This window comes from Pteropus medius, unplaced genomic scaffold, assembly GCF_902729225.1.
Source record: "Pteropus medius unplaced genomic scaffold, Ma_sr-lr_union100, whole genome shotgun sequence".
Lineage (NCBI taxonomy): Eukaryota > Metazoa > Chordata > Mammalia > Chiroptera > Pteropodidae > Pteropus > Pteropus medius.
Window position 1 is genome coordinate 1,914,491 of NW_024349125.1, and position 26,393 is coordinate 1,940,883.

Consider the following 26,393-nt stretch of genomic DNA (forward strand, 5'->3'; position numbering starts at 1 on the left):
GGGACTTGTCTTGGACCAGTTAACGCTCCAAGCGGTGCAGACACTCGACGGCTGCGGTCCATCCTTCCGCCGCGTACCCACCGTGTCCTGCCGCGTCCCTGTCCACCACACCTGTCTCCCAGCACGCAGCATTCCGGCTCCAGCATGACGGACCGGGCGGCCTTCGATACGAATATCGTTACCCTGACCCGCTTCGTCATGGAGGAGGGCAGGAAGGCTCGCGGCACCGGCGAGATGACCCAGCTGCTCAACTCGCTCTGCACCGCGGTCAAAGCCATCTCCACCGCCGTGCGCAAGGCGGGCATCGCGAACCTGTGAGTCAGGCCTCAGGTCGCCAGCCCGCGACCTGTTTGTCTGGCTGGGGATGTGCTTGGCGGTCTGGTGTCTGGTCCTCTGGCACTCTTGCTGTCAGCCTGTCCGTGTGACAGTTGAGAGTCAGTCTCTGTCTCTTTCTCTCTGTCTGTTCCTGTCTGTGACTGTGTCTGTCTTACCCTCCCTCCTTCTCTCCCGCTCTCCCTCTTTCACAGGTTAGCCCAGCTGCACTCAAGCCCTGGTTCCCCCTCCTTTGAACTTGGAAGTGCCGGCCTAGGGGTCCTGTCTTCCTGTCTACACCTGCCTTCATCCTGCAGTCCTCTCCCCTGCGCTGAGCAGCTTGCCTTGGCACCTCTTTCAGTCTCCTCCTGGTGAAACTGGCTGGCAGGATGGGCCCCTGGCCCGCTGGTCATGCACATCCTAGGCTCATACAGGACAGTGCTGGCACGGTGCCTTCTTTTCTTTCTCTTCTTTGGCCTCCTTCACTTCCTATGGAATTGGGGTCCCTGTAGGGTTTGTAATCCAATTATCTCCTTGAGCCTAAATTAAGTCCTGTTAAGAGCCAGGGAACCTCCAGGCAGGCTGGAAGGAAGCCTGCAAGCCCAGATCTCTCAGGAGCAGTAATGCAGTGTGCAAAGGGTGCAGTAGGTCTGGGATGGGGCCTGAGACTCTGCATTCTAAGGAATTCTTCTGTGGTAGGTGGTGCCTGTGCTGCTGGTCTGCAGATCACCCTGTATATAGCAGAGGAATCACAGGACATGGGGGTTCAAAGGGCACCTTCTTATGAGGCTTTTGTAAGTAACACAAATACCCTTTGGTTTATTCTGGTGTGCACAAGCATTTTACACTTATCTGGTCTTCATTTAAGTTGAAGGGTACCTGGATTTTCAGATTGCCCCCACTCCTTTCTAACATTTCCTACACTCAAGGACACTATAAAAATTGTGCATGATGCTCATAGCTGATCTGAAAGATTATAACTCCTGCAACCTGGCTTCCTTTTTTGGCTCTGATCCCATAGCATGGGTCAATGGAGCTGACTTAAGAAAGGAGTGTATGGTTATATTTATTTTCAGATGTCAATCAGGGATAGGCCTGGCTGCAGAGGGATTAAGACAGGTCTGTTAGGAAGGTGGTGACTCCCTCATTATTTCACCTATGACCCCTCTTAATAATACATTTCTAAGGAGCTGTTGCTTTAGGAAACACACTCAGTTAAAATCTTACTTCGGATTTAATTTACAACAATTAGAGATGGCCTCACAGCTTTCCCTGTCTTTGAGAACAGGGAGCTTTAAAAAAAAAAAAAAAATGCTTGTCATTTCCTGTATTATTTTAAAAGTGTGTCAATACCTTTCAGAACTGCAAAGAAACTTGGAAATACAAGATCTGCTTTAAGCTGTATGTTTTCCATTTTTTAAAAAACTTCAGGTAGTGGGGCCTTAGTGTGATTGTGATACTGGGACCTGGACAAAGGGTACTAATTTTGGCTATGTAATATGTGTATGTTAGACTAAGTAGTCGTGAATATCAGGTTTAAAAAATGTTGTTGTTGTTGTTGTTATAAACTACTTAATACATTGCATTCATTGACAAAAATTCAAGGCACTCAAAATAACACAAAAAGAAAGGTGAAATCCATGTCTATCCATTCCCTGGGGTGGCCTCCATTAATAATTTACTGGTTATTTTCTCAGCAACTTCTTTATACTTACATGAGTTTATACATGGATATGTATTTACATATGTCCATATGTAAGTAGAAAACAAAATGGGATCACACTTAGCATATTCTTCTGCAGTTTGTTTTCATCATTTAGTAATATTTAACTATCTTTCAATGTCAGGAAATATAAATCTACCTTCTTCATTTTAACTGTTGCCTAGTGTTCTACTGCATGGCCATCTCTGGAGCTATTTTCCTCTTCCCCTATGTTAGCACATTCCACTGGTCTTTGACTATTTCACACAGTATTGTATTCGTGGGACAGGTGTTGATTCCTGGTCATGTGGGAAGTTGAGTAGGAGCACTGGAACCGAGACACTTAACCACTTAAGTATTCCTGTGGGAAAATAAGAGTTTGGCTGTCTCAGTATGACATGTAGTCAGGGAGGCAGCAGTAAGACAAGATCTCAAGCCAGGGTTCCAAATTACATTCATTATTGGCTTTGATGTCCTGGATGAAAAAGCCAGTGTGCCTGTAAATAGCTTGTTAGTGCTGAGCACTTGCACTAGAAGGGCATGCACCCAGAATGACAGGATGATTGCCGATTTGCAAGAACCTCACAGGAACCAGTTTATGAAGCTCAGCCATGGAAGTCTCATCAAGAAGATATCAGTAGTTTAAGCACAGAGCATGGCTGGAGTGCTCATTCTCTCTCTCTCTCTCTCTCTGTCAACCAACAGTTGCTCTTTAGCCACTTTTCTTGCTCCCAATAAGATTTTCATAGAATAATAGAGTTTTAAGCTTAAGGCCTCAGAAGTTACCCAATCCCACCCCTATTTGTACATATGAGGACCACAAGGCCAGGGAAGATGAGATGACCTGGTCTGTGGCCTATATTGGGTTCTTTTCACCAAACCACACATCTCTTCCTTTATTTTTTAGAAATCAATTTAAGCTGACCTGACTCTAAATCTCATCTATTAATTAATTACATTTTCGATATGAATTAAGATTAGTATTGCAAGAAGCCATTGCCTTAGAGCCAACCTGTTCTTGAAGCCTTATCTCTGTGCTTCTGGCTCCTCTACCCATTCTTAGGAGAGATGACGATTGGCCAACCTTCTGTCCTTTCATGAGACCAGTCAGCAACCTACAGGTGGGTACGATGAATTCAAATTTCAGTGTACCCCATCTTCTCTGTTTTCATAGCGTTGGAAGAAAGTGGCCTTCTAGTGGCTTAAACTTTTGCTTTAGGCATGTTCAGTCAACTTCCCTTTATAACTGTTTCCAAATCACTGTTTGAAGAATTCATTGGTTCCATTCAACAAAATGTTATTGAACATCCACAATAAGCTTATGCTGTAGGAAAAATACTACAAGTATAGAATTAGTTATAAAACACCATGAGAGATTGTGAAAGGTGCTTTTCTAGAGGTGCCCAAAATATGATATGGATGCAAAAGATTGTGGAGTATCAAGACTTTAAGGAACAGGTGGTCATAAAGCCTGAGGGCCAGAGAGTATTTCAGGCTGGGCTGTTGTGTGAGGAAAGGTACCAAGTAGGAAAATATTTCTGGAAAAGTTGCTCATTCAGTTCGATTGAAGCATGGTGTACATGTGATGGAATGTTTAGATGTTGCATTGTGGGTACATAGGAGCATCAAATGGCAAAGGCAAATACTGTATATTTTGGAGGATGTACAATGGGGAGAGAGTAAAGGTTTTTGAGTAAGGCAGTGCCATGATTAGAGATTAATCTGGAAAGGATATGACTGGAAGTGTAGAGTTGGAAGAGAGAAAGCTAAGACACGGGGAATACCAATTGAAAAGGGGAGAGGTGAGGAAAGTGGCAACCAGAGCCAGAGCATTAGCAAGGAGGAGAGAGAGGCCCTGGGAGAAGTCTGAGTGTCAATTGGGTGAGAAGGGCAGCTTCTCAAAGAGCACATCCTAGCAATTGAGAACAGATCCCTGCCATTAAAAACAAAACTAAACAAAAACAAAATTTCAAAGGAGGTGCCGCTTTTTTGAGGCTGGGGAAGGGTGAGAAGATTCCAACATTTTGGAAACACTGAACTTGAGGTGTTAGAGGTTATTCAGTTGGAGATGTGGGCCAGCCTGCAGCTGGATGTGCCTTGCCAGTCTGGAATCTGGGCATGAAGTACTGTCTAATGATTTAGTCACTGGATTTTGGTCCATTCTTCCCTGAGGCAGGGAGGAAGAGGAGGAAATCAGGACCAGATGGAGAGAACAGGAACATGCTGTGCTTAAGAACACATTTTGGAGAGAGATGGAGCTGGGCTCAAATTCCTGGCTTTGCCATTTAATTTCTGTGAGGACTTGGGTGATAGATATAACATCTCTGAGACTCAGTTTCTCCACTTGTAAGATGAAGCGAACTGTCTTTTTCAACCTCAAGAGTTGTGTGAGGATGAACTGGGTTCATTAAATGGGTACCAATATTACCATTGTTTTCCTAAGCTGAAGATTATGATTTTTTTTGTAAACTGACTTTTTAAAAATTTTGTTTTTCATTTCTTAGTAGTTGTCCACATGCATATGAACAGGCACGTATTGCAGGTTAGAGCATTATATATTAAAACAATGTTGTACCCTCACTTTGGTTACAAGAAACCTCCTTCTGTCATGGTCAGTGGTGTTCAGAACAGTTAAGCTTTTATATATGGGGTTCTCCAATTTTGATGGAAGGAAATAATAAATAATTTCAGTTTTAATTTTGGAATTACAGGTCAGTTAATACATGTTTGAGTTTATCTTCAAATTTATTTGCAGAGTTTATGACATTAAACTTTGGGTACTTTATCAGATTTATTTTATATTTCTTGAATTATCTTCTCCATATTTTCAAAGACTGAATTGTAACTTCCTCTCCATATCAGAAGCACTGCCAGCCACACTCTATCCTAGTTGCCCATTTTGGCTGGCATGAATTCAAGCGAAGGTTGGGATTTGTGACCTTTGAAAGCTGCTCTGATTAGTGCCTCTCCTTCAACGTACTTCTGATCTGACCTTTGGACGTTCATGTCAGGTCGAACGGTTGGTCATTTACCTCAGAATCAATTAATACCAAGTCAGTGTCAACTTGAACTTTAGTGATAAAGATTAAATAATAATCTGCCTCCCTTTTTCTTTGGTTGAGTGTTCTGAAAACAAACTTTCCCACCTGATTCTTTCATGTGCTGTCTAAAGTCCTGCCTGCTTCACACTGTCATGGCTGTCCAGTTGATATCAGGAGGAAATGGTCTGAAGTTAGCAAATCAGTGAAGTTATTGAGAATTCTTCCATAAGTGTGGCCCTGGCTCTGGTCCTTGTGTCTGGGGCTGTGCTTCAGAAATCATAAATCACAGACTCTATGGCTCTGAAATGGTTCATTCCATTCTAGAAACCATATGTCAATTTAAAAACAATGTTAATATTTAATCCAAATTTCTAAGGATTTAAAAATACTGGCCAAACCAGCTTATTCTTCTAAGGAGTTCCCCATCATACTAGTTAAAATGAAGTAGTTCTTTTTCAGATTTTCAGTGAGGTTTACAGTAAAAGTAAGAGATATTACAGACAAATTTTCAAATCATTTTTTGCTCCTCAAACTCCAGAAAGAGAACTTCTGTGTCTGTAGGAGTTTAAAAAAGAACAGCCTTAGGAGCTGAAACCCTGACAGGATGATTCACCTCCACCCCAGCAATCTACCTGGGCTGCAGAGCCAACTAATTTGAATAAAATGGAAGTGAAATATCTTAAGCATCTCAAATGAAATAATATCCCCAGTAAGTCTTTAGTCGGATATAAACTTTGAGCACTTTCTTTTATTTCCAATTGCCTGTGACACGGTTTGGCACTGGCTGTCTTCCCAGAAGTTGCCTGCAAAACTGGTTTAGAGGTCATAGTTTCCCCTCCCCACCCCATTACCAGCATTTACTTAGTGGAGGCCTGGGGGAACTCCATTAAGAACAATGATGGCTGCCGTTAGGCTGCTGTGAACCAGGTGCATCACTTGGATCAGCCCTCACCCTTACAAAGCCTGGAAATAGAAACAATCCATCAGGAAGCTGAGATACCTTAATGTATAATCAGTAAGAGAGAAAGGCCAGATTAGGACCCAGATCTCTGGTGCTGTGTTCTTGCCAGGACCTACCCTGCTTCCCAGCGTGGTTATATAAGTGGTGGCCCTCTTGCTCACTTGCCAGGCTCTGTTCTAGCCCTTTACCCATATCAACTCATTTACTGCCCCTCTCTATATACTATGATGTAGCCATACTGAATTCCCATTTTACAAATGAACCAAAGGTCAGAGATGCTAAGTGACTTGCCTGGGGTTGCTTAGCATGTAGCAGGTGGGGCTGGGATTTGGACCCCAGTGGTCTAGAGCCCCAGCCTATGGAGAAAATCCCATGATGTCTCCCTCTGCTCTGTGATAACTTGCTTTAAGGGAAAGCTGCTTTGTCCAATCAAGTCATTGGCTCAGTCAAAACTGATCAAACCTGTCCCTGTTTTATCAGTGCCCAACTGCTATTAACTCCTTTTTTGTGTGGATGGGGAAAGGAGCTAAGCCTAGAGGTTTACAGCTTGCTCAGGTAGACCCATTTCTTCAAACTTTCGACTTGTTTCTGTTTCTCCATTGATTGTAAAGCACAGTTGGCCCCAGAAGGCTTTTTTGACAGGGTTATATGATGGTTTCCCCACATTCCTGCAGGCTCATTGGCTGCCTGATACTGACCCCAGCGAGTGGAACAGTGGGAAGTGATCTAAGAATGAGCCAGGTCATGTGTGAAAGGCATTGCTCAAGTCCCATCAAGGGTGGTTGGTGCCCTCTCCTCCTGTCCACACTGGCAAGTGCAGAAGCTCCTTTCAAACCAGACTGGCCTCCTAACCCTCTGTGCTCTCATGGAGTCTGCCTAGAACTCAGTTGACCCGTTTTCCAAGCCCCGGTTCACCAGCCCATCAAAGGTGAGGGCTGTGTGGCCAAAGGCTGAAGCCCACGCTGGCTATCAGTTCTGTAGGTGGTTACACTGCTCCTCCGAGTGGCCATTGGAATATATGGTGAAGGCTCTTGTTCATTCATCCATTGGGACCTTTGAGGAATGATGACTGATCAGAATGCAGACGTTTATTGTTTCTAAGGGAGTTTCTGAAAACTTGTAAAACAAATAAACTCCATGTGTTCTTCAGCTAATTAGTTCTTTGAGGATATTTCTGAAGGCTTTTTTTCTTTGTCAAAGTCAAGGAAGCCTTGCTTGATTCTAACTTTTCATCAACCCGTGGAAATGACTTCCCTGGAAATGACTTCCCTTGGGGATATCTTGCTGCCTTCTAAGGGCCCCTTGGAGGAGTGTGACTGAGCAGTTGCCTAGCCCGACTCGTCATGGCTAAGCAGAAGTGCAGGGCTGTGTGAGAAACATGAGCTGCGCCTAACTTCATGAGCTGAGATGCAAGGCAGAGACTACCCGGTGACATGATATAAACTCAGATATCCTTACTATTGACATGGCAGTCTGGGAACTCATTCGCTTGAACTCTGTTTCTACTTTAGAATCACTTTCTTGTGCTTTCTAAGACTTTCCTAACACTGGGCCTCACCATAAGATATCCTAGAAAAGTTCTAAAGTGCTTGAATTTGAGTTGGAGGAGACCAGAATGATCTACCTCCATGTTGTCTTAAAAAAATTTTTTTATTGTGCTTCGCAAGCAATTAGAAGATAGTTGGAGAAAGATATTTCTAGTTATGACAGAGTAGGGACCCTCAGTGGTGGGGAGAGGTTAAAGGGAAGGATGGAGGATGGTAACCATCTAACTCTGTAGGGTGGCTGTGCCCGAGAAGTGACCAGTTGTCTGTGATGGGTTACTGGTGAAGAAGGTGGTGCCACCCTCTGTGACTCAAGGGCGGGAGCCACCTTAGAATCCTGGATCAGCCGTGAGGAACTCAGCCGTTGGTCCTGGCTGGACAAGTCAGCCACTCTGGCACTGATTGTAATCTTTTGTAGCTCACGGCATGATCTGGGGCTATTGGACTTGCTTTTGTCACTTCTGTTTGGCTAACTGCTGATTATGCAAGTTCAGAAAATATAGTCCAATCTAGCAGGGACTCTCCCACTCCCATTCAATTCTGCTAAACAAATGATGTGGCTCTGCATTTGGGACACAGTCACAGGGAAATCAGTATGTCCTTGGCCAATGGGGCTGGCCCAGGAGCACCACTAACCAGAGCTGGCCTTTCTGGGCCTCTCCTCTGGGTTTCCTCTTCCCGCATTTTAGAGCTCCCTAGATCCAGGCATCAGATTCAGACCCCAAGGTTTGAAAAGTTATGCAGATGTGCACAGAGTACCCCCTCCCATTTGGAAATGTGTGAAAAATAAACTCTCTATTTTCTGTGGATACATTTCTGACAAGGGGCTGTTCTGTGGAGTCATTACTGGTGGACTTATTTGGGCTCCTTTAAGGCATTTTATGTCCTCTCTTTTTTAAATAAAAGCATTCAAGGTATCATTCAGCTTGAATGGCCCCTTTGCAGTGAGACCTTTCTTGACTATCTAATTCTCTCCTCTTGCCATCTTCCGGATTATTAGAGCACCAGTCACAATCCAGAATTATCTCACTAAACCAAAAGTGCTTATTTGTTTCTAGTTTATCTCACTCACTAGAATATAAGCTCCATGAGGACCAGGATCTCATCTGTCTCATTCCACATTATAACCTCAGCATTCAGAACAGTTCTGGAACACATTTGGTACCCAATAAATGTTTGCAGAATAAATGAACACTGACACGGGCCTCTAGGAGCTGACTGCCCTTCACCCATCTTACTGAGGGAGATACCTGAGCACATGGAAAGTGGGCCAAAGTATGAAACAGGCCTTTCCTATGCCTGCCTCCTTGAGTGCCTTGTCCCTCTGCCCTAGCCTCCTAGGCCTCCATGGAGCTGTCCCCATAGCTGTCCTCTGGCACTCCAAAGTGTGGAACAGCCTTAGAAGTTGATCACTCCTATTCTCATTCCTTCAGGCCCAGGTTTCTCCTCTCCTCAGTGAATGTCATTCATTCATCCAGCAAGTATTTATTGAGGAACTACTATATGCTGAAAGCTGGGACACACGGTGAAAAACATATCCTCTGTCCTCATCTTCATGGAAAGAAAGGGTAAACAACCATGCCAACAGGATGGTGGATGAAGCCTGAGGGCTCTCTGAGACCCCTATTCTTCCCACAGTATGTGCAGATGCCTAACAAGAGCTCCTTTTAGAGAGCAAACATGGAAACTAACATTAGGCACTAAGGGCTGTGCTAAGCTCTTTGTATACGTTATCACCTGCAATACTTGTAACAGTCCCATGAGGTATCATTGCCTGTGTGGGCACAAGCAAAAAGGAGGCTCAGAGAGGGTGAGGGGTTTACAGAGCTGAGATCCGAGCCAGGTGTCTGTCATGAAGTCCTTGTTCTTCCCATCAGCAGTCCCCATCCTCCTGAATTATCAGTGACTTTAATTGTGGAAACATCTGTCTAGGAAGGAGAGATGATTGATGCCGGTGGGGTCAGTGAGGGAGATGTATTTCAGTTGGTGGGCCCTGCCAAGCCCCTCCAGTTCCATAAAGAATCTGGCTGCCTTTTTTTTCTACCAATGTTGGTCCCACAATTAAGATAAGAAAAAGGAATGAGAACGAAAAGCCCAGAGACATAGCATGATTCCCATGCTCCCACTGAAAAAACTGTCTTATTCCTCTAGCCCTCCTCCCACTTCTTCACTTTTCATCATGTCACTCTTATTTTGTGAGTAAAAGTCCAAGGGATTGATCAGATTTGCAGCTGTAACCTGTATCTCTGGGAAACACTGGACAAGGGGCTCCATGAGATCACTGGAATTACCTCCCTGAGAGTCAGGCCAGACCAGGCACTAGGATTTAGACAATTCCTGATGTTGACCCAGATTTGTTCAGCCAGAGACAAGCAAATTGCTTTCAGAGAAAATGCATTTTCAGGAGTTGAAGCAGTGGATGCCATGACAATCAGTTCCCAGGCCAGTGCTCCTAGCAATCTGACCAAGGCTGCGGTTGTGCCCCTTCGCATCCACTCCCAGATGTTCTGTGGGAACTTCCACACTCCTACTCTTTCAGTCCCACATCCAGTCTCTTATCTTGTTCTGTGCACTGCTCCTCTAAAACCTTTCCCCTCCTTTCAATGTTCCTACTCAACCCTAGGCTATGGTAACTCTCCTCTTCCCTAGTTTTGACCAATGAGGCTGCATTTTGGATAAGCTACTCAAATTTTGGGAATTCCACCGTTACTGACTTGCGGGTTCCTTGAAAATAAAGTAGAAACTCCAGACTTTCCAGTCCCTCCAGCCCTTAGGACTCCTGCTAGGGATGGTGGGGTGCCACCGTTGGACAAGCCCACTGCTGCCTCAGAGTAAGCTTCTGCCTCTGCAAAATGAGGCGGAACCAGTCAGTATTTCTTTTCTTTTAGGATCTTTTCAGCTATAAAACCACAGACTCCTTTGACTTCACTCACATCTCAGGCTCCCTCCTACCCAGAAGGTTTCCTTGCTTGTTATGTCTCTTAACTGATTTGTTAAGGATTAACCCATGTCTCCAGGGGCAAAAATTGATTCTTTAGGGGGAGGGAGTGAAAAAAATTAATCTTTTTTTGTGTATAAAACCTAGATATCCACACAGTACGTAAACAGATATACACTATACCTGTAGTATTAAAATTTCATGGGGAATATAATTAGGGGGAAAAATCTAAAAAGCCTTCTTAGAGGTCATAGTGAAAAAAAAAAGAAGTTGAGAAACACAGATTTAACCACAAAGGTGTGCCAGGTACCATGACAGGTACCAAACAGGTGAATGACAATATTTCCTTCCCTCCAGGAGCCATCCTTCTTGTTCTTCCAAACTACGTGTCTTCTTTCCTTTCTTCTAAATCCCACTACGTGTTGCTTTCAGTGGGTTTACAGGTGCATATACATATTCTGGTGGTTATAGATTATATTTTCATGACTTTTCTCCCCTCTAGCTATGGAATTGCTGGCTCTACCAATGTGACAGGCGATCAAGTGAAGAAGCTGGATATCCTCTCCAATGACCTGGTCATTAACGTGTTACGATCATCTTTTGCAACCTGCGTTCTTGTGTCGGAAGAAGATACACACGCCATAATCATAGAACCTGAGAAAAGGGTGGGTCTGCACTTCCAACATTCAGGGTTGTAATGTAACCATTTTTCTTTCTTGCTTCATAAATGACTCCGATTGTTCAGCCAAACTGGATTCCTAGGAATTACTCTAGATCCCTTATGAACCATGAGTCATTTCACAGATTCATCCTCACTGCCATTTTGCAAACTGTTCTCCCCTGTCCAACCTGCCCCCATAGTTCATGCCATTATCATCTCTCCCATGTATGAATACATGGGAAAGACTCATATATACTCATACTCATCTTTACCACTAACTTCTTACTGTCTTCTTATAGTAACTTCTTACTGTCATGTTCAGGGCTCTTCAAAGTCTGGCTTCTTTTAACTACCTCTTTTTGCTTCATCTCCATCCACCAAATTCCCACCCTTTACAGCCAACTTTCCTGCCAATCTAAACTAGTTACACTTCCGATCACTGATTTATGCATTGGAATCCATTTGGAGTCCTATTACTCTGATTGCTTGTTGAGGCAGAGAACGAATTATATTCTTCACTGTATCCCAACATCTAGCACAATACTTGGGCCATTGTAGGGGCTCCATAATAAGTTATTGTTATAAAAGGGAATGTTCTAGCTTTTATAGAACAACGATCATATGATAATAACAACTTTTGAAATGAGAAGTGCATTTATATGAGCTTACTATCTATTCCTGTTTGAGAAGAATTGGGAATATGAAGGAATAGAACTAGAAAACAGCAATCAGAAGATGAATTTAAAGAGGCTACCTGATACCCAATTTAAACCTTTTAATGAGTTTGGGGAGCTACATCCGATTAGTTTGTTTTACATCATTCCTAAAATATTACTACATGTCAAACTCAAAGTTCATGTTGTTTTCTGCTAGGCTTCTCAAGGTACTTGGCAGTTTTAGGCATGTGTATTAAATTTGTTTGCAAATATTATCTATCAGTTAGCCCAACTTCTCTCACTACAATGTGCCTTCATAATAGGCATGTTCCCATTTTCTAGATGACAGTTTCTCTTTCATCAGTTAGGGTGATTTGTCAAGAGCAAGTGGTCGGAGTCAGATAATTTTCTTAATTTGATGCAAAAATTAAAAAACTTCATCTTAAAGCAGCTAATTTGGAGATGAAAAAAAACCCAGTGGTATGCTGGTGAACTTGTTCTCTCTTGAAAACAAACAAACAACAAACTCTGATTTCTAGCAACTGCCAATATCAACTGTTAAATACTCCCCCATAGTTGATTTCAAGCTACCAACATGACATCACTGAAAGCAGAATTGAGAAGAGATGTGCACAATTAGCTCTTGATAGCTGATAGCAGCCAGCTCCAGCAAACCACTGAAAATCTCATTTAAAGAATGAATTTTATGGATGTGGTTCCATAGTGTAGTGGTTTGCATGTCTGCTTTACACAGAGAAGGTCATGGGTTTGTGCCCCGGTGGAGCCACGGTCCATGGTCTACGGCCGTGCCACCCTGAACAAGCCTGATGTCTGATCTCAGAAGCTAAACAGAGTCGGGCCTGGTTAGTACTTGGATGGGAGATCCCCTAGGAAGACTAGGTGCTGTAGGCATAAATAATAATAATAATAATAATAATAATAATAATAAAAATAAAAAATAAATCTTTGATAGTCCCATTACAACAGAGGTTTATTTCCTTTGGGAATTCCAGTTGGGATATTGTTGAGAACTCTATGTACTGCAACCTCAAGTGTCATCTTTAAGACCTGCATGAGAGCTGCATGAGAAATTTCTTATAGATCTTAATGTTGTCTTCCTTTCACCTAAGGAGTTACGTTTTTTTTTCTCCTTATGAATAATGACAAATAAATTACTAATCTTGTTTCTCTTTTTCCTTTGGCTGCCAGAAAATTCAAGCCAAAATTATGATTCATTTATATCAGTGATGTAGGAAATTATGACTTATTTATCTGTATTTCATTATCTTCATCTACATCTCCTATTTTAAGTTGTGTTTTCTCTGCCTAATAATGTTTTGGTATATATACATATATATACACATACATATATATATATGTATATATATATACATACATATATATATGTATGTATATGTATATATACATACACACACACACACATACACACAGACACACGCATATACCAAAGTTCCTCCCAACTCTCCTAGGATACAGAGGCCATAATTTAAGTAATAAGAACACAATTTTTACCACAAACACACGCACACACACACACACACACCAAATACAGAATATATATGTACTCTGTATGTCATGGAAGTTATTTCTTGAACTCACATTTCTTGAACTTTCCCCTAGATTTTTTTTTTTATTCCCCTTAGTGTATACTCTCTATTATATTATAATGTGTTTATTTTTAAAGTAAAGTTATATTTCCTTTTTTGTTATCCAGGGGAAATATGTGGTCTGCTTTGATCCTCTTGACGGATCTTCCAACATTGACTGCCTGGTGTCCATTGGAACCATTTTTGGCATCTACAAAAAGGTAAAATGTAATGTATCAAGTCTCTGGTTTGGGAACAAAAAGAAAGTTGAGATTGAGCATCCAGTCCTGTTTCACTATTGGTGAAGCAGTCAGAATGTATATCATGAAACTCTGTGAGGTTTGACATAGGTTTATGTCTTGAGTTCTAACTTTTTCAGCATTAGCTACATAGTGAAGATTCATTAAGTTGTTAAAAGAAAACGTAAAATGTGGGTGGAAGAGAAAGATATTTTACTCTTTTAACTATATCTTGCTCTTTTTTGTAATAGAAAATGAAATTAAAAATAAAAGAGACAATAGAGGGTAGTTATAGTGACGATACTATATGAATTGAGAATTGTGAGAGTATAACAACAATAGATTATATATGCCAAAATTGTCCTTTAAATCCTCTAAATCAGAGGTCTATAAACTATGTTCCTCCCTAGGGCCAAATCCAGCCTGTTGCCTGACTTATATGGCCTGTGAGCAAAACAATCCTTCTGCATTTTTAAATGGCTAAAAAAAATCTAAAGAATAATATTTCATGGCCTATGACATTCATATGAAATTTAATTTTCACTGTCCACAAAATAAAGTTTTAATGGCATATGGTCAACTCATTCTTTTACATGTTGCCTTTGGCTGATTTCATGATGCGCTGGCAAGGTTAAGTGGTTGTGATAGAGACTGTATGATGGTAAAGCTTAGAATATTTGCTATCTGTCTATTTATGGAAAGAGTTTGCTGCATACTGCTGCAGTGTGGTAACCTGGACCCCTGTCCTGGGTTTTCCACCTGTGTGACCTGGGCAGGTAACTCTACCTCCAGAGCCTTTCTTATTTTCTTTAAGTGTGTATGTGTGTGCATGCGTGTTCAGGTTGTGTTGGTGGAAGAGCACTTGAGTAGGTAGACAAAATAAAAAAGAATACCTGCAGGCCCATCATAAAACTGTATGAAATCTAAAACACGTCATCTTGGCTTCAGCCTTTCTTGTTTAATTTAGAAATAAAACCTCACAGATGCCATTGAGGCTGAGCCAGTTTCTACATCTTGGACAAGGCAACTGGTTCAGCTGACTGCCGAGGTTCCTCCCAACTCTCCCAGGATACAGAGGCCATAATTTAAGTAGTGAGACCCCCATTTTTACTGTACTATTCAAAGTGACTTGTCTAGTATTGCACATAGGCTCCTTCCAAACATATGTAAAGCAGGACCACTATGGGACACTTCTCTTTCATCATTGGAGTGTATTTTGCTTTTGTCTTGGCCGAGAGGGAGATCCACATCAAAATCAATTTGAGTAATAGAAGGTTCTAATGTTCATACCACAAAGGCAAAGGCAAGAATTTATCTATTTTCCAAGTAATGCCATGAAACATACCATTCTTGTTATAGACATGGAGGTAGGCAACAATCTGCAAAATATCAAATCTATAGTATATCAAAGAGGTTTGTAGCAAATGTCTTCATGTGAAGGAAGACTGCTGGTTAATGATACGACCAAAACTAAAGCAGTGTGAATGTTTGCCAGTCCCATTCTCCACCTCAACCCCTCAAAAAAAGACTCTTTGAAGGAAAAAAAAAATCCTAGATAATTGAGAATCACTGGCTACTTAATAAAAAAATCAAACCGGCTTGCAACAACAGCTTAAATTATGGATGCTACAACATAACAGTAAGTCTCCACACTCTTCTCAATAAACCTGAAGAGATTCTCTTAAAAGACTGAAAAAAAAAATGAGTGTGACACCACTTGTAAGTCATTTGGTTTTCAAAAGCCTTATTGATTGTTTAAAACCATTTGAGGGCTTATAAGGTATAAACATTGATGTGCCTAATGCTTCAAAAGTGACCTTTCCTGATTTCTGCAGAGATGGTTCTGGGCTAAAATTCAGCTTCCTGGGGCACTAGGTCAGGCGCACAACATCTGTAACTGGAACCAGCAATAATATCAGTCCTTGCTTACTCAATGCTTGGAAAGAGGCTCCAAAGGGGACCTCCGAGGGCATGTGGTCCAGTGTTTTATGCAGTTCCTGCTGCAGCACCGTAGGAGGGGTCACTCAGCTTCTGGCTGGGGACATCCAGAAGGGGTGGAATTTCCCTGAGATGTTGGGCAACCATCATAGTTAGAACATTTGTCCAAATATTGAGTTAAAATCTTTCGTATGTTTGAAATGGCTTTCCTGTCCTCCCCTCCCCTCTTTTTTTTTTTTTAAATATCCAGTCCCCACAAGTAAAAACAGAGTTTTAAAAGTGTCCTAGCAGCTTTAGAATCCAATTCACTTCTCTTAACTGAGCACAGGGAGACTTATTAATAATAGCCATATAGAATAATGGCTATTAATAGTAGCTTCCTGACATTGACACTTACTAGCCCTATATGACTTTGGGCAAGGTAACCTCTCTATGCCTCTTGTTTCCTTATCCATAAAGGAGAGATGCTGAAAATTAAATATAACTCACTAAAATAGTGCCTGGCATATGAAAAGTGCTCAATAAGTGGTTAGCTATTAACACTAGTGTTGTTTTATATATTAAGATCCAATGGACAGTTATCACAACTCAAACCAGCTTAAGAAATGAAGGAAAGAGGGTGTGAGAGAGGGAGAGAGGGAGAAAGAAAAAAAATCATTGGTTCACATAACTAGAAAGCCCAGTGGTTAGATCTGCTCCAGGTGCAGCTGCATTCAGGGACTCAGACCACATAATTAGGACACACTTCCTGCCCATCTTTATAGCTTCTCTCCTCTCTGCCACCAAAATGGCTACAAGCAGGTCCAGGATCTCATCCAATGCTCTCAGCAATTCAAGCAGAAAATTCGAGCTTCTTTTCCAACAGTTCCAACAAGAATACTATCTCATTAGCTCTGATTGGCTTGGCTTAGGTCACATGCCCATTCCTCAACCAATCACTATGGTTTGAGGCATGTAATGACATGATTGGCCAGGTGGGGGTCATGTGCCCACCCCTGAGAACAAGGGAGGCAGTATCTTAAGGAAGATTTAGGTGCAGTTATTAGCAGAAGGGTGACAGATGCTGGCCAGGCAAAAACAACTGATGTTTACTGCAAATTATAAACTTGAGGGAAGAAACATCATCTTATATATTTTTCCTCTGCTAGGTTTCCTGGTGCAATAGTAGGTAAACGATATTGGCCGAGTTTCTGGTGACTCTGCCAAATGCCCTGTGACACCTTCTAAGGAGGGTTTGGCTGCTCTTCTGAGGGAAGTCCATCTGGTGACATGACAGCCCCACCATTTCTGCCTCACTTTCTTCTCTACCACCTCAAGTCTCCAGAATCCACGATGTCTTCCCCTATACTCCTTATGGGGTGATATGGAATAAAACAAACCTATATCTACAGCAGGTGGTGGCCTGGGATACTTAGAGAAGGTTAAGGTCCAGAGGCTTTCTAGTTTTGCCAAGTGCTTTATGCACATTGTCCCATGAACATGCACATGGAAATGTAATGGGTCTCTTAAAGCAAAGGCATTCATTGCTGGGGATTTGGAGGAGAGACGTATTGTATTGGAAAGGGGGTAAGGCTAGAAAAGAATTCCTATGCATCCATGATTCGATGGCATTATTTTCTGTTTCTTTTGAGTATATGGTTCATAGACAGTGTTGCCATTTTCTTATTCTGTGCAAAGAAGTCAAAGGATAAGATGACTTGGCGGCAGTATTTCAGGGAAAGGAAGTTTACTCTTGCACCTTTTCCACAGTCAGGCATGGATGTTCTGGGCAAGGTGAATATCTGGGGGAATTTTTTTAGTGGAAAATTGATTACTCCAAACTTCTAGTAGTTTCCATTCAACATATTTGTTTACGTATTACCTTTTACTGATTTAGCACTGCACTGGCTGACAGGGTTAAGTGATTGTGATAGAAGATAGAGGCCTGAGCCCTCCAGTATGTCACTGGTGTTGAAGGAAGCTGATTCCTTTTTCAGGGTTGTACACTGGCAAAATTTGTAATTTGGGCAAACAACTCAAATTTTCAATACTGTGTTTAGGCTGTGTTTAGCTATATTGCACTATTCTGTAAATATAGACCAAACTAAATCAAATAACTCAACCTAACCCACCAACCAACCAACCAACCAACCACATACCTAGATGAAAACCATTTATTAAACATGAGGAGTGGAGATGAGAGGGAAATGGAGGGGAAAAATGGAGAGAAATGGTTTTAGTGACTCTTCTTTTTACATGAGTAATTCTTAAACTTCAAGGCAAGAGTCACCTATGATAAATGGTAAAATACAGATTCTCAGGACCCACCTTAGAAAGTCTGACCTGTGGATCTAGTCTACAGCCCCAGGATATGCATTTTAATAAGTATCTGTAGTGATTCTGTTGTAGAATCACGAGACCACACTTTCAAAAGTTATAGGGAGAGGAGAAAAAAATGGCGTAGATGATAGAGGCTCTGTTCTTCCCTCTGGCGACCAAATCAAAGTTGTGATGGAAACAAGGAGAAGCAGCAAAGAAAAATTGACTAGGATCTAGATGAATAAGCCATACAACTATGGAGAAATCCAAGAAAGCACCCTGCAATGGCAGAAGTAAAAAAAAAAAAAAGTTATAGGAAAAAATTACTTTGAAAGTTTTGGCTGGAATGACCTTCTCTAGCATCATGATATAGATTTCCTAACTTACTCTCAGCTGTTGCAATATCTGGTTGGGGAAGGAATAAATGAAATTGGCAGAAATTTCCCATTTTCATTTCTGTTTAAATTCAAGTAAAGAATTTTCAAGCTGAAAAATTTCTTTGGGGGCTGTTTTGAGGACCTAAGAAGCCAATCAAGTGTTAATAAAGAAGATATTTATCAGTTAACAATCATTGATTAGGTGCCATTTTCTTAATATTAGGCAAACTGTGGGTCCCATGACCCAGTAGGCTATGCTTTTAATCAAAAAGAGATTAGAGTGCATGTAATGTTCTAAGTTTAAGTATTGTTTCATTAAATTTCTGCAGTTGTGTGTGAATGTGAGTGTGTGTTGATACTGGTTTGTTAAGAAAAATATATTTCTTACTGTGGCTTATGGTCAAAAAAATGGGAAGCACCTACCCTACCCTGTAATGACCCTGGAGAGATATTCTGAGTTCCTGTATTTCTGAGAATTTCTTTGATGTGTGAGTGATGTAGACCACACTGCTCGCTGGGGGATGTGCTGCAACTGACAAGAGCTTATAAAATTGATTTCCTCACCAGACTCACAGCCCTGCAGCCCAGTCTTAATTTGTTTAAATAAAGATGGAGTAGGCAGGTGAAAGACATTGATGCCCATAATAAGATTAAATTAGTGGGAGCTGGCGAGAAGGCATGTTCTTTTTCGAAAGTGATAATGGAGAAATGAGAGAATATCAAATTAGTAAAATTGGAGAAGGGCCCTGATTGGAAAGAAAGACCCAGATGCAGGAAATTTAGGGTATGTGGGAAGGCTGCTGTGGTAATATAATCAGGATATTACTGATTTGTGGAGGAAGGCCCCTCTGGGAAGATGCCCTATTTCATCAGGAAAAAGCACCTTGATAATGTATCTTGCTAATGGCCGAACTGGAAAAAAGAACCACAAAACAAAATGAAAATATGTTTTATTTTCTCCTTTGTCCTAGAACTCTACTGATGAGCCTTCTGAGAAGGATGCGCTGCAACCAGGCCGGAACCTGGTGGCTGCCGGCTATGCACTCTATGGCAGTGCTACCATGTTGGTCTTGGGCATGGCAAATGGTGTCAACTGCTTCATGCTGGATCCGGTGAGAGGTCCTGTGGGAGGTTAGGTGCCTGTCTGATGGCTGTGAGTGAGCATCTGCTATGTGTGTGTATGTATAAGCAGGGGTATATAGAGGTGGGCGATTAGACCTATGGAGGGAAAGAGATGATGAAGTGGGGAAGAGGATGAGGAAAATGGAGGACAATGTGTATATCATGAAAATATTATTGAGGTGAGAAATAATATCTGTTCAGAGCATAAGAGGATGCGTTTGTTCCAAGGTGAGATTTTTAGAACAGACATTACTCAACTGACTCAAATGCCCATTGAGGCCAGGCAAACCATATAAGTGAGAAAAGTGTGCTGGGAAAGGCAGGCCGGGGCCATAGTGGGAATTGTGATGAACAGGAGCGGTCCAGCAGTTGTTACTATTTGGAAATAGGGGCCCAGTCTTGCAAAGGCTTCTGATGTTTAAGAAACACTGGCTTTTTTTTTTTTTTTTAATGTAATGTTTCTGGATTTATAAAACACCATGCTAGCCAACTAAAACGCATTTATGGACCAGATGGGGCCTGTAGATGGTCTGTTTACCACCCACTATATCTATTACTAGCTTATTTTCCTGAGGTGAATGAGTGTCCCAACTGTAGCAGTAGACTATACTATTTCTTCAAAAATAGCTACCAAATTTATTTGATGTGCACATGTTCACGAACCTTCAGTTAACCCTTGCAGTTTCAATGAGGCTTTGATGAACTCAAGGATGTGAAAATAAAGAAGGAAACGAACATAAATTTTTAGTCCACCTTATAGAAAAAAGCTACCTTATGGAGAGGAGCCTAAGGTGTTATGAAAAATATTCATTAACAGTTTTAATTTGTAGATAATTTCTCCTACATGTCTATTAATTGGAGTTATTCAGTTAGAGGACAGTTTCAGTAGAGCAGATAAATGAAAGATCGTAATCTCTTTAAATATTTGGTGCGGCTAGGCCCACCGTTGAATATAGACTTCACAGGATCTTCAGTAGGTTGGCATGTTCATTATGTGTATGGTCCAGTGTCCCAAGGGGAAAAGAATTGGGTTTATAAATACCCTTTGGTTTTAGAAATGTCCTCAGATGATTAATGAAACAAGTTATCTTTCTCGGTGCTTTTTGCTGACAAACTGAACACAAGGACAAACAGCTGACTGGAATCCTGTGAGAGACAGCTTGCTTGTGGTGAGGCCGTGGGATTCGTACATGGCAGGTCATATAAATTGAAATGTAGACTGCCTTTGTCCTCTGCGCTCTTGCACAACTGGACTTTGCCTCCTTGGAAGTACTGGCACTTAATAAGTAAACGAAGGTGGGGAACAGCACTAGTTTAAGCCTCCAAATGAAGGACCTCAGGGAAAATACTGGCAGAACTAGAGCACAGTTCATGGGGGGCCTAGCGTAGCTCCCGAAATTACTATCAGTGCTGATTTATGATATCGCCAGATACTTTCTGCTTCCCCAGACATTATTCTGGTGACTTCTGTTACCTTTGCCTTGATGGATGTGTAGAAAAAAATTAAATCTCTTCTTGTTTCCAGATTGCAGACTGGGGTCTCCAGGAGTAAGTTTCTGTGTATTTGATAGTCTTTTGCCCTCCTCACACCCAATGCCCTCTCAGTGTTTGGAAGAACAATGAAGGCTTGCTGCAATATTCCCCTGCTGGCTGCTGTCACACCCCAGACTTGACCAACCCTCTGTGGGCTGATGCCTGCAGGGGTGAGCCTTGGACCAGTTTAGCATTTTCTTTTCATTTTGGTTTGCTGCAAGGACAGCCTGAGAGTTTCTGCTAAAAAGACCCCAATGGCCATATTTGCATTTCTAGCAGACCTTAACTTTCAAAAAGCCTTTCAGTCTCTTGTCTTCATGTACAGACGATTTCCCTGCTCCACTTCTTGGATGCTCTGGTCAGGTACCTGGGTGCGGTGTCTGCAAAGCATGGCTTCATGAAGTCTGCAGCACCTATTATGCTATGGCTTCATTTCCTGGATTTTTTTTTTTTGTAAAAATTTATTTATTTGTTTGTTTGTTTGTTTAACTGTAAAAGAATATTTTTACGTATTTGTGGTCAAAATGTTTGGAAATACCAAAACAAAACAAAAAGAAAAAGAAAAAAAGAAGAATCACTCACGATGATACCTTTTAATGACCACTGTTAATTCTAGTCTCTTTTCTCTCCCTTCCCTCATCCTTCCTTTCCTTCCTCCTTCCCTAATTGCAACATGCTCCATATTGGCAGGAACCAATCTTGCTATGGGAATAAATGGCCAGGGAGAGATGTGTTAAGGGGGGCCTCCCTTCTTAACTCTTGCCTCCACGGGACGAGCCCCCTTCCCACATGGGCAGAACCTCAATCACCCTCTTATCAGTGACACACAGGAGTCCTAAGCAATCTTCAGTCCAGAGCAATAGGAGTCATGTGACACTTTTCCTCCAAATTCCAATCTCTTCTAAAGAAGCTAAGCCATAAAGGCATCAGCTTAGCACTCGGACTTTGTGGAAGGACCACTTCTGAAAAACACTTTGCTCAGTGAGCAAAGGCATCTGAAGTTATATATTATGTGAATCAAAACTCAGGGTTCTATACACCAAAGGGCAATGCCGTCAGGTGGAAATGGGAAGCTGAGAGCAGCCCCGAGCACACTGGTGTAACTCAGCTGTCCATTTCTCCTGATACCCCACCTCCTGTCTGTACCAACTTATTATTTATTTATTTATTTTTTTTTGCAAAAGTGTACACATCTTATGTTGCTTTGGATACACAATTCTTATTCTCCCTCAGAGTTTGCTGCTGTTTTATATATTTCTGTCCTCTCTATCTAAATGCTTTCTTTCTTCTTTTACTGAAACGATTTGAAAGCAAAGTCAAAAGTGTCCTCTGTCCCCTGACAATGACAATGTCTGCAGCAGCCTCTTGTCATCTCCCCTGGTTCCTTTTGACTATTCTCACCACTGACTCTTCCTTAACCCTAGCTCTGTTCACAGTTCTTGGAGAGGTGGGCTGGAAGCACCAGTATCCCAAGGCCAGGAGAAGCTCCCTGTGCTGGTGATCATTTCACAATGTATACAAATATTGAATCTTTATGCTGTGCACCTGAAACTAGTTATATGCCAATTATACCTCAATAAGAAAAAAACATAAAACAACAAACTGAGGTCCTTGTACTGAAGCATGGCCATGACTGCAGGGCCCCCAGTCCAGCCCTAGCCCACTGCACTCTCAAACAGGCCCAGAGGAGATGGCTCATCGCCTCTCCACTATCCTTTCTGTTTCACAGGCCATTGGAGAGTTCATTTTGGTGGACAAGGATGTGAAAATCAAAAAGAAAGGGAGCATCTACAGCCTCAATGAGGGCTATGCCAAGGACTTTGACCCTGCTGTCACTGAGTACATCCAGAGGAAGAAATTCCCCCCAGTAAGTGAGGGCTCGGTGGGGAGGGCCCCTGCCTGAACTATGCAGAAATGTGTTGGTTCATGATTTGCCCCAAAAGGGAAAGGTGGCAGGGATGAAAGCAGCTTGGATTCCACTGTGCAATGACCCCAAGATTAAGTCCCCATCTAGGTGCTGGGGATGGGAACCCCTGCCCTGGGACGTCAAAATCAGAAGGTTCGTTTCAGCCTTTGCCACTTTCTCTTGGAGGAATAAAATCAGGATAACAACTTCATGGCAATAAAACATCTCTCACTTCTGGGGTCCCTGATCCCAGATGACACCAAACATGGCCCTCTCACCTAGGCACATGCCTGCAGCATCTATCTGATGGACTTCTATCAGTCGCCTCAAAACTGAGAGGGTCTGCCTTGGTATCTCTCTAAAGAGGTTAAAAATTACTGAATACAAGAGAGGGAAGGGCTGTCTGCAGAGCTGATTCTATGTGGGATTATCCAATTTTGTCATATTCTTGTCAAACACCATTGAAGGCTGCTGTGTCCTGGGGAAGAAGCCCAAACATTGTTAGCATGACATTCAGGGCCCTCGGAGCTGGCCCCAGGCTCTCTTTCCAGTTTTATCATCTCTTCTTCTACCTTACTTTAGATTCCCCTCCACAACCGTGTACTCTAGCTGCACCAGGCTCCTCTTCAGGGCCCATGTAGACAGCATTTGCTTCTCTATGTTGCCATGCCTGCCTTCACTTATGCGCGTCCCTGTCTTGCAAGGTGAAAACTCCACCCTTCACCCTTACTCAGCTTCTTAGCTTGGCAAAATCCTTCTTAACCTACAAGGTCCTGCTAAGTGGTACCATTTTTGTGATGCCTGCTCTGACCCCATAGCAAGAATCAACTGCACCTTCCTCGGGGCTTCTGTGGGTAATTTGACCTTCTATAAGATGTGTGAGAGGCTGTCTCCATTATTTCATTTTCTGCTCCCTGGGAACAGGGTTTTCATCATATTTCCTAGCACCCTCCCAAACATATGCCTTGTAGGTGCTCACTAAATGATTGTTGAATCAAAATGCACAAAGAACTCTCTTCTCTGCAACTCTAATTCTTGCTGGTCTTAACCTTGCAGGATAACTCAGCCCCCTATGGATCCAGGTATGTGGGCTCCATGGTGGCTGATGTCCATCGCACCCTGGTCTATGGAGGGATCTTTCTGTACCCAGCTAACAAGAAGAGCCCCAAAGGAAAGGTAAACAGACCCTCTGAAGAGTGGTTGAGAAGCAGTGCATTTCATTTGCAGCCCAGGGATTTGACTTAGGAAGAAAGAAAGGTTATCATAGCTGTTAGACTCTGCAGTAGGGTGCTAAGGATGTCTGTGGCGTAGTCTTGTCTAGATTAAACGTTGTCCTGGTTAAAGCCAGCCAAATGATATCAGCTAAAAATGGTCTCTTGAGAGCTCTTCCAGTGCTGAAGATAAGTAATGGTGTTATGGTCAGGAGAGGACTAAAAGTGCTCAGTTCTTCCAGTGAGTATATGGGTTGGCTTGGGCAAAATGAATTCCATTCATAAAGAGAAATGAAACAGTCCAGCCCCATTACCAAGGCAGCAAATCAAATATGTATTCCGAATAGAGATTTTTTTTTGATTGCTTTCAAAAGGCATAAAATAGAAATAACTAACGAGCTGACATTTGCTGCTTGGAAAATAATACCTTTCTAGGGAGGGAAAGAATCTCTGGGGAAACCTAGAGCTTTCGGGTGAGCTGTTACCGCTGACTGCACTAGCCTGATGCCCACAGTGTTTGTGTAAGCTGTAGAGTTGGCTGTGCTGGCTTATGCTGGAAAGGGCACCCCACTTTTCTGCTACACTGAGGGATGGTGTGTTTCCTTCTCAAGTATTGTCCTTTTGCTTTTTTTTTTCAATAGACAGACTGCCTGTTTTTTTTTTTTAATTTGTGAGAGAAGAAATAGCAACAATAAATCCCTTAAGATAGTTAAAAATCTGTATATTCAGATATGTTTAGATCTCTGTTTACAGCATATGGTGTCCATTTTGCTGAGGGCATTCTTATTTACTTAAAACACCACTCTTGCCATAGCTACCTCAGGCATTCCGGCCTATGTAATTAGCCTACTTTATAGTACTTTTCTCTAATGTCCACCCCGCTCCAAACTGTTCCTTTACATAAATACTGAGGTTCCTTCTTTTTTTCAGTTTTGCAGGTCTGGCCATGACACCTGTATGGAAATAGAGTCAGGAAACACCTGCGAAAAGCTCAGTAGGCAGACTGCATGAAAATACATATAATCAAAAAAGTTAATATTTAAAACTAAATGCCAAGGCGTATAATATATTAAATCCCAACCCTCAAGCCTTGGGAGAATTATAAAAGGAATGTGTATAGAGTTGCAAACAATATTATACTGTTTGGAGGAGCCAGTCTGCTTTCCAGATGTCTGCAGCCAGACACAACCATGGATTTTTAAAAATGCTTTTAGAATAGGCAAAGCTCCATCCAAAACACATACAGAATCACTCATTAGGTTCAGTTTCCGTGCTGTAAAGAGAAGGGAACCATGAGTTCTGCCAAAATGTCATTCAGTCTTGAGTCCAGGTGGTCTGTCTCACATTTGCATCAAGCAATCCATTCCTGCCTCTGGCTTGATGAATGGCTTAATTTAACCAAATGGCTAAATTAACCATTTGGCCTTATATGCAACCTAAAGGTGTGTGTGGAGCTTTTACAACTTTATGGAAGTAAAGGGAGAGTATCAGTTACCTTGGAAACTTCCACCGTCTCTGCACTATTTTGCTACAGAATAAATCCCTTTTCTATGTAATATTTTCTGGTGTGAGGACACTGTTCTTGGCTCTTGTTTTCCAGTTGAGACTACTATACGAGTGTAACCCAATGGCCTACATCATGGAGAAGGCTGGAGGATTGGCTACCACTGGGAAGGAAGCTATACTGGACATCATTCCCACTGACATCCACCAGAGGGCGCCAGTCATCTTGGGATCCCCTGATGATGTGACGGAGTTCTTGGAGATATATAAGAAGCATGCTGCCAAATGAAGAGCTGACCTTGCCCGCACCAAAAAGAATTGCCTTTTATCTGGACCTTTTATCTCACATGGAGCTACTCTATTCTGACTGTGCATTATACATTTCTAGACAGCAGAAATAAAAAGCATGGATATTTCACCATCAAATGCTGTGTAGTGCCTGGTGCTGCCTAACCAAAATTCTATCTATATAATGCCTCTGATGGTCAAGATATATTTTGAATAAATAGAGGAGAAATAAACACATTCTTCCTTTTTCTAAAAAAAGTAGTCTTCATTGCTTTGTGTCAAGTAATACTAATAGTAATAACAACAGTTGTGCATATAACATTAGTTAACTCATTTAATCTTCACAGCAACCTTATGAATTCGGTACTATGAATAACCCATTTCACAGATGATGAAATGGAAGACAGAGAGGTGAGGCACTCTGTCCAAGGTCTCCAGCCAGTGAGCAACAGAGCTCAGATACGAGTCTAGGCAGTTTAGCCGCTAAGCTCAGAGTTAGTGTATCACTTCTACCTTTTCGGGTCTGGGTGTGCAGGACTAACCTGAGCAAGGCTGT

General features: G+C 42.0%; 1 protein-coding gene and 1 pseudogene across 1 annotated transcript; both read left to right on the forward strand.

Moving 5' to 3' along the window:
• On the forward strand, positions 1-25,975 carry FBP1 (fructose-bisphosphatase 1). Its single transcript, XM_039880479.1, has 7 exons — positions 1-314; positions 11,001-11,163; positions 13,551-13,643; positions 19,246-19,386; positions 22,659-22,796; positions 23,892-24,011; positions 25,647-25,975. The coding sequence occupies exons 1-7, from the start codon at positions 145-147 to the stop codon at positions 25,836-25,838; spliced, it is 1,017 nt and encodes a 338-aa protein (XP_039736413.1). The 5' UTR covers positions 1-144; the 3' UTR covers positions 25,839-25,975.
• On the forward strand, positions 12,612-12,727 carry LOC120616927 (uncharacterized; annotated as a pseudogene).
• Positions 25,976-26,393: the final 418 nt, after the last annotated feature.

Bases quoted from the DNA above. Each gene is read 5' to 3' on its own strand.
- FBP1 (XM_039880479.1), top strand. From the start codon at position 145: ATGACGGACCGGGCGGCCTTCGATACGAATATCGTTACCCTGACCCGC. The intron at 13,644-19,245 runs GTAAAATGTAAT...CCTTTGTCCTAG, and splicing joins TTTTTGGCATCTACAAAAAG to AACTCTACTGATGAGCCTTC. The intron at 22,797-23,891 runs GTAAGTGAGGGC...TTAACCTTGCAG, and splicing joins AGAGGAAGAAATTCCCCCCA to GATAACTCAGCCCCCTATGG.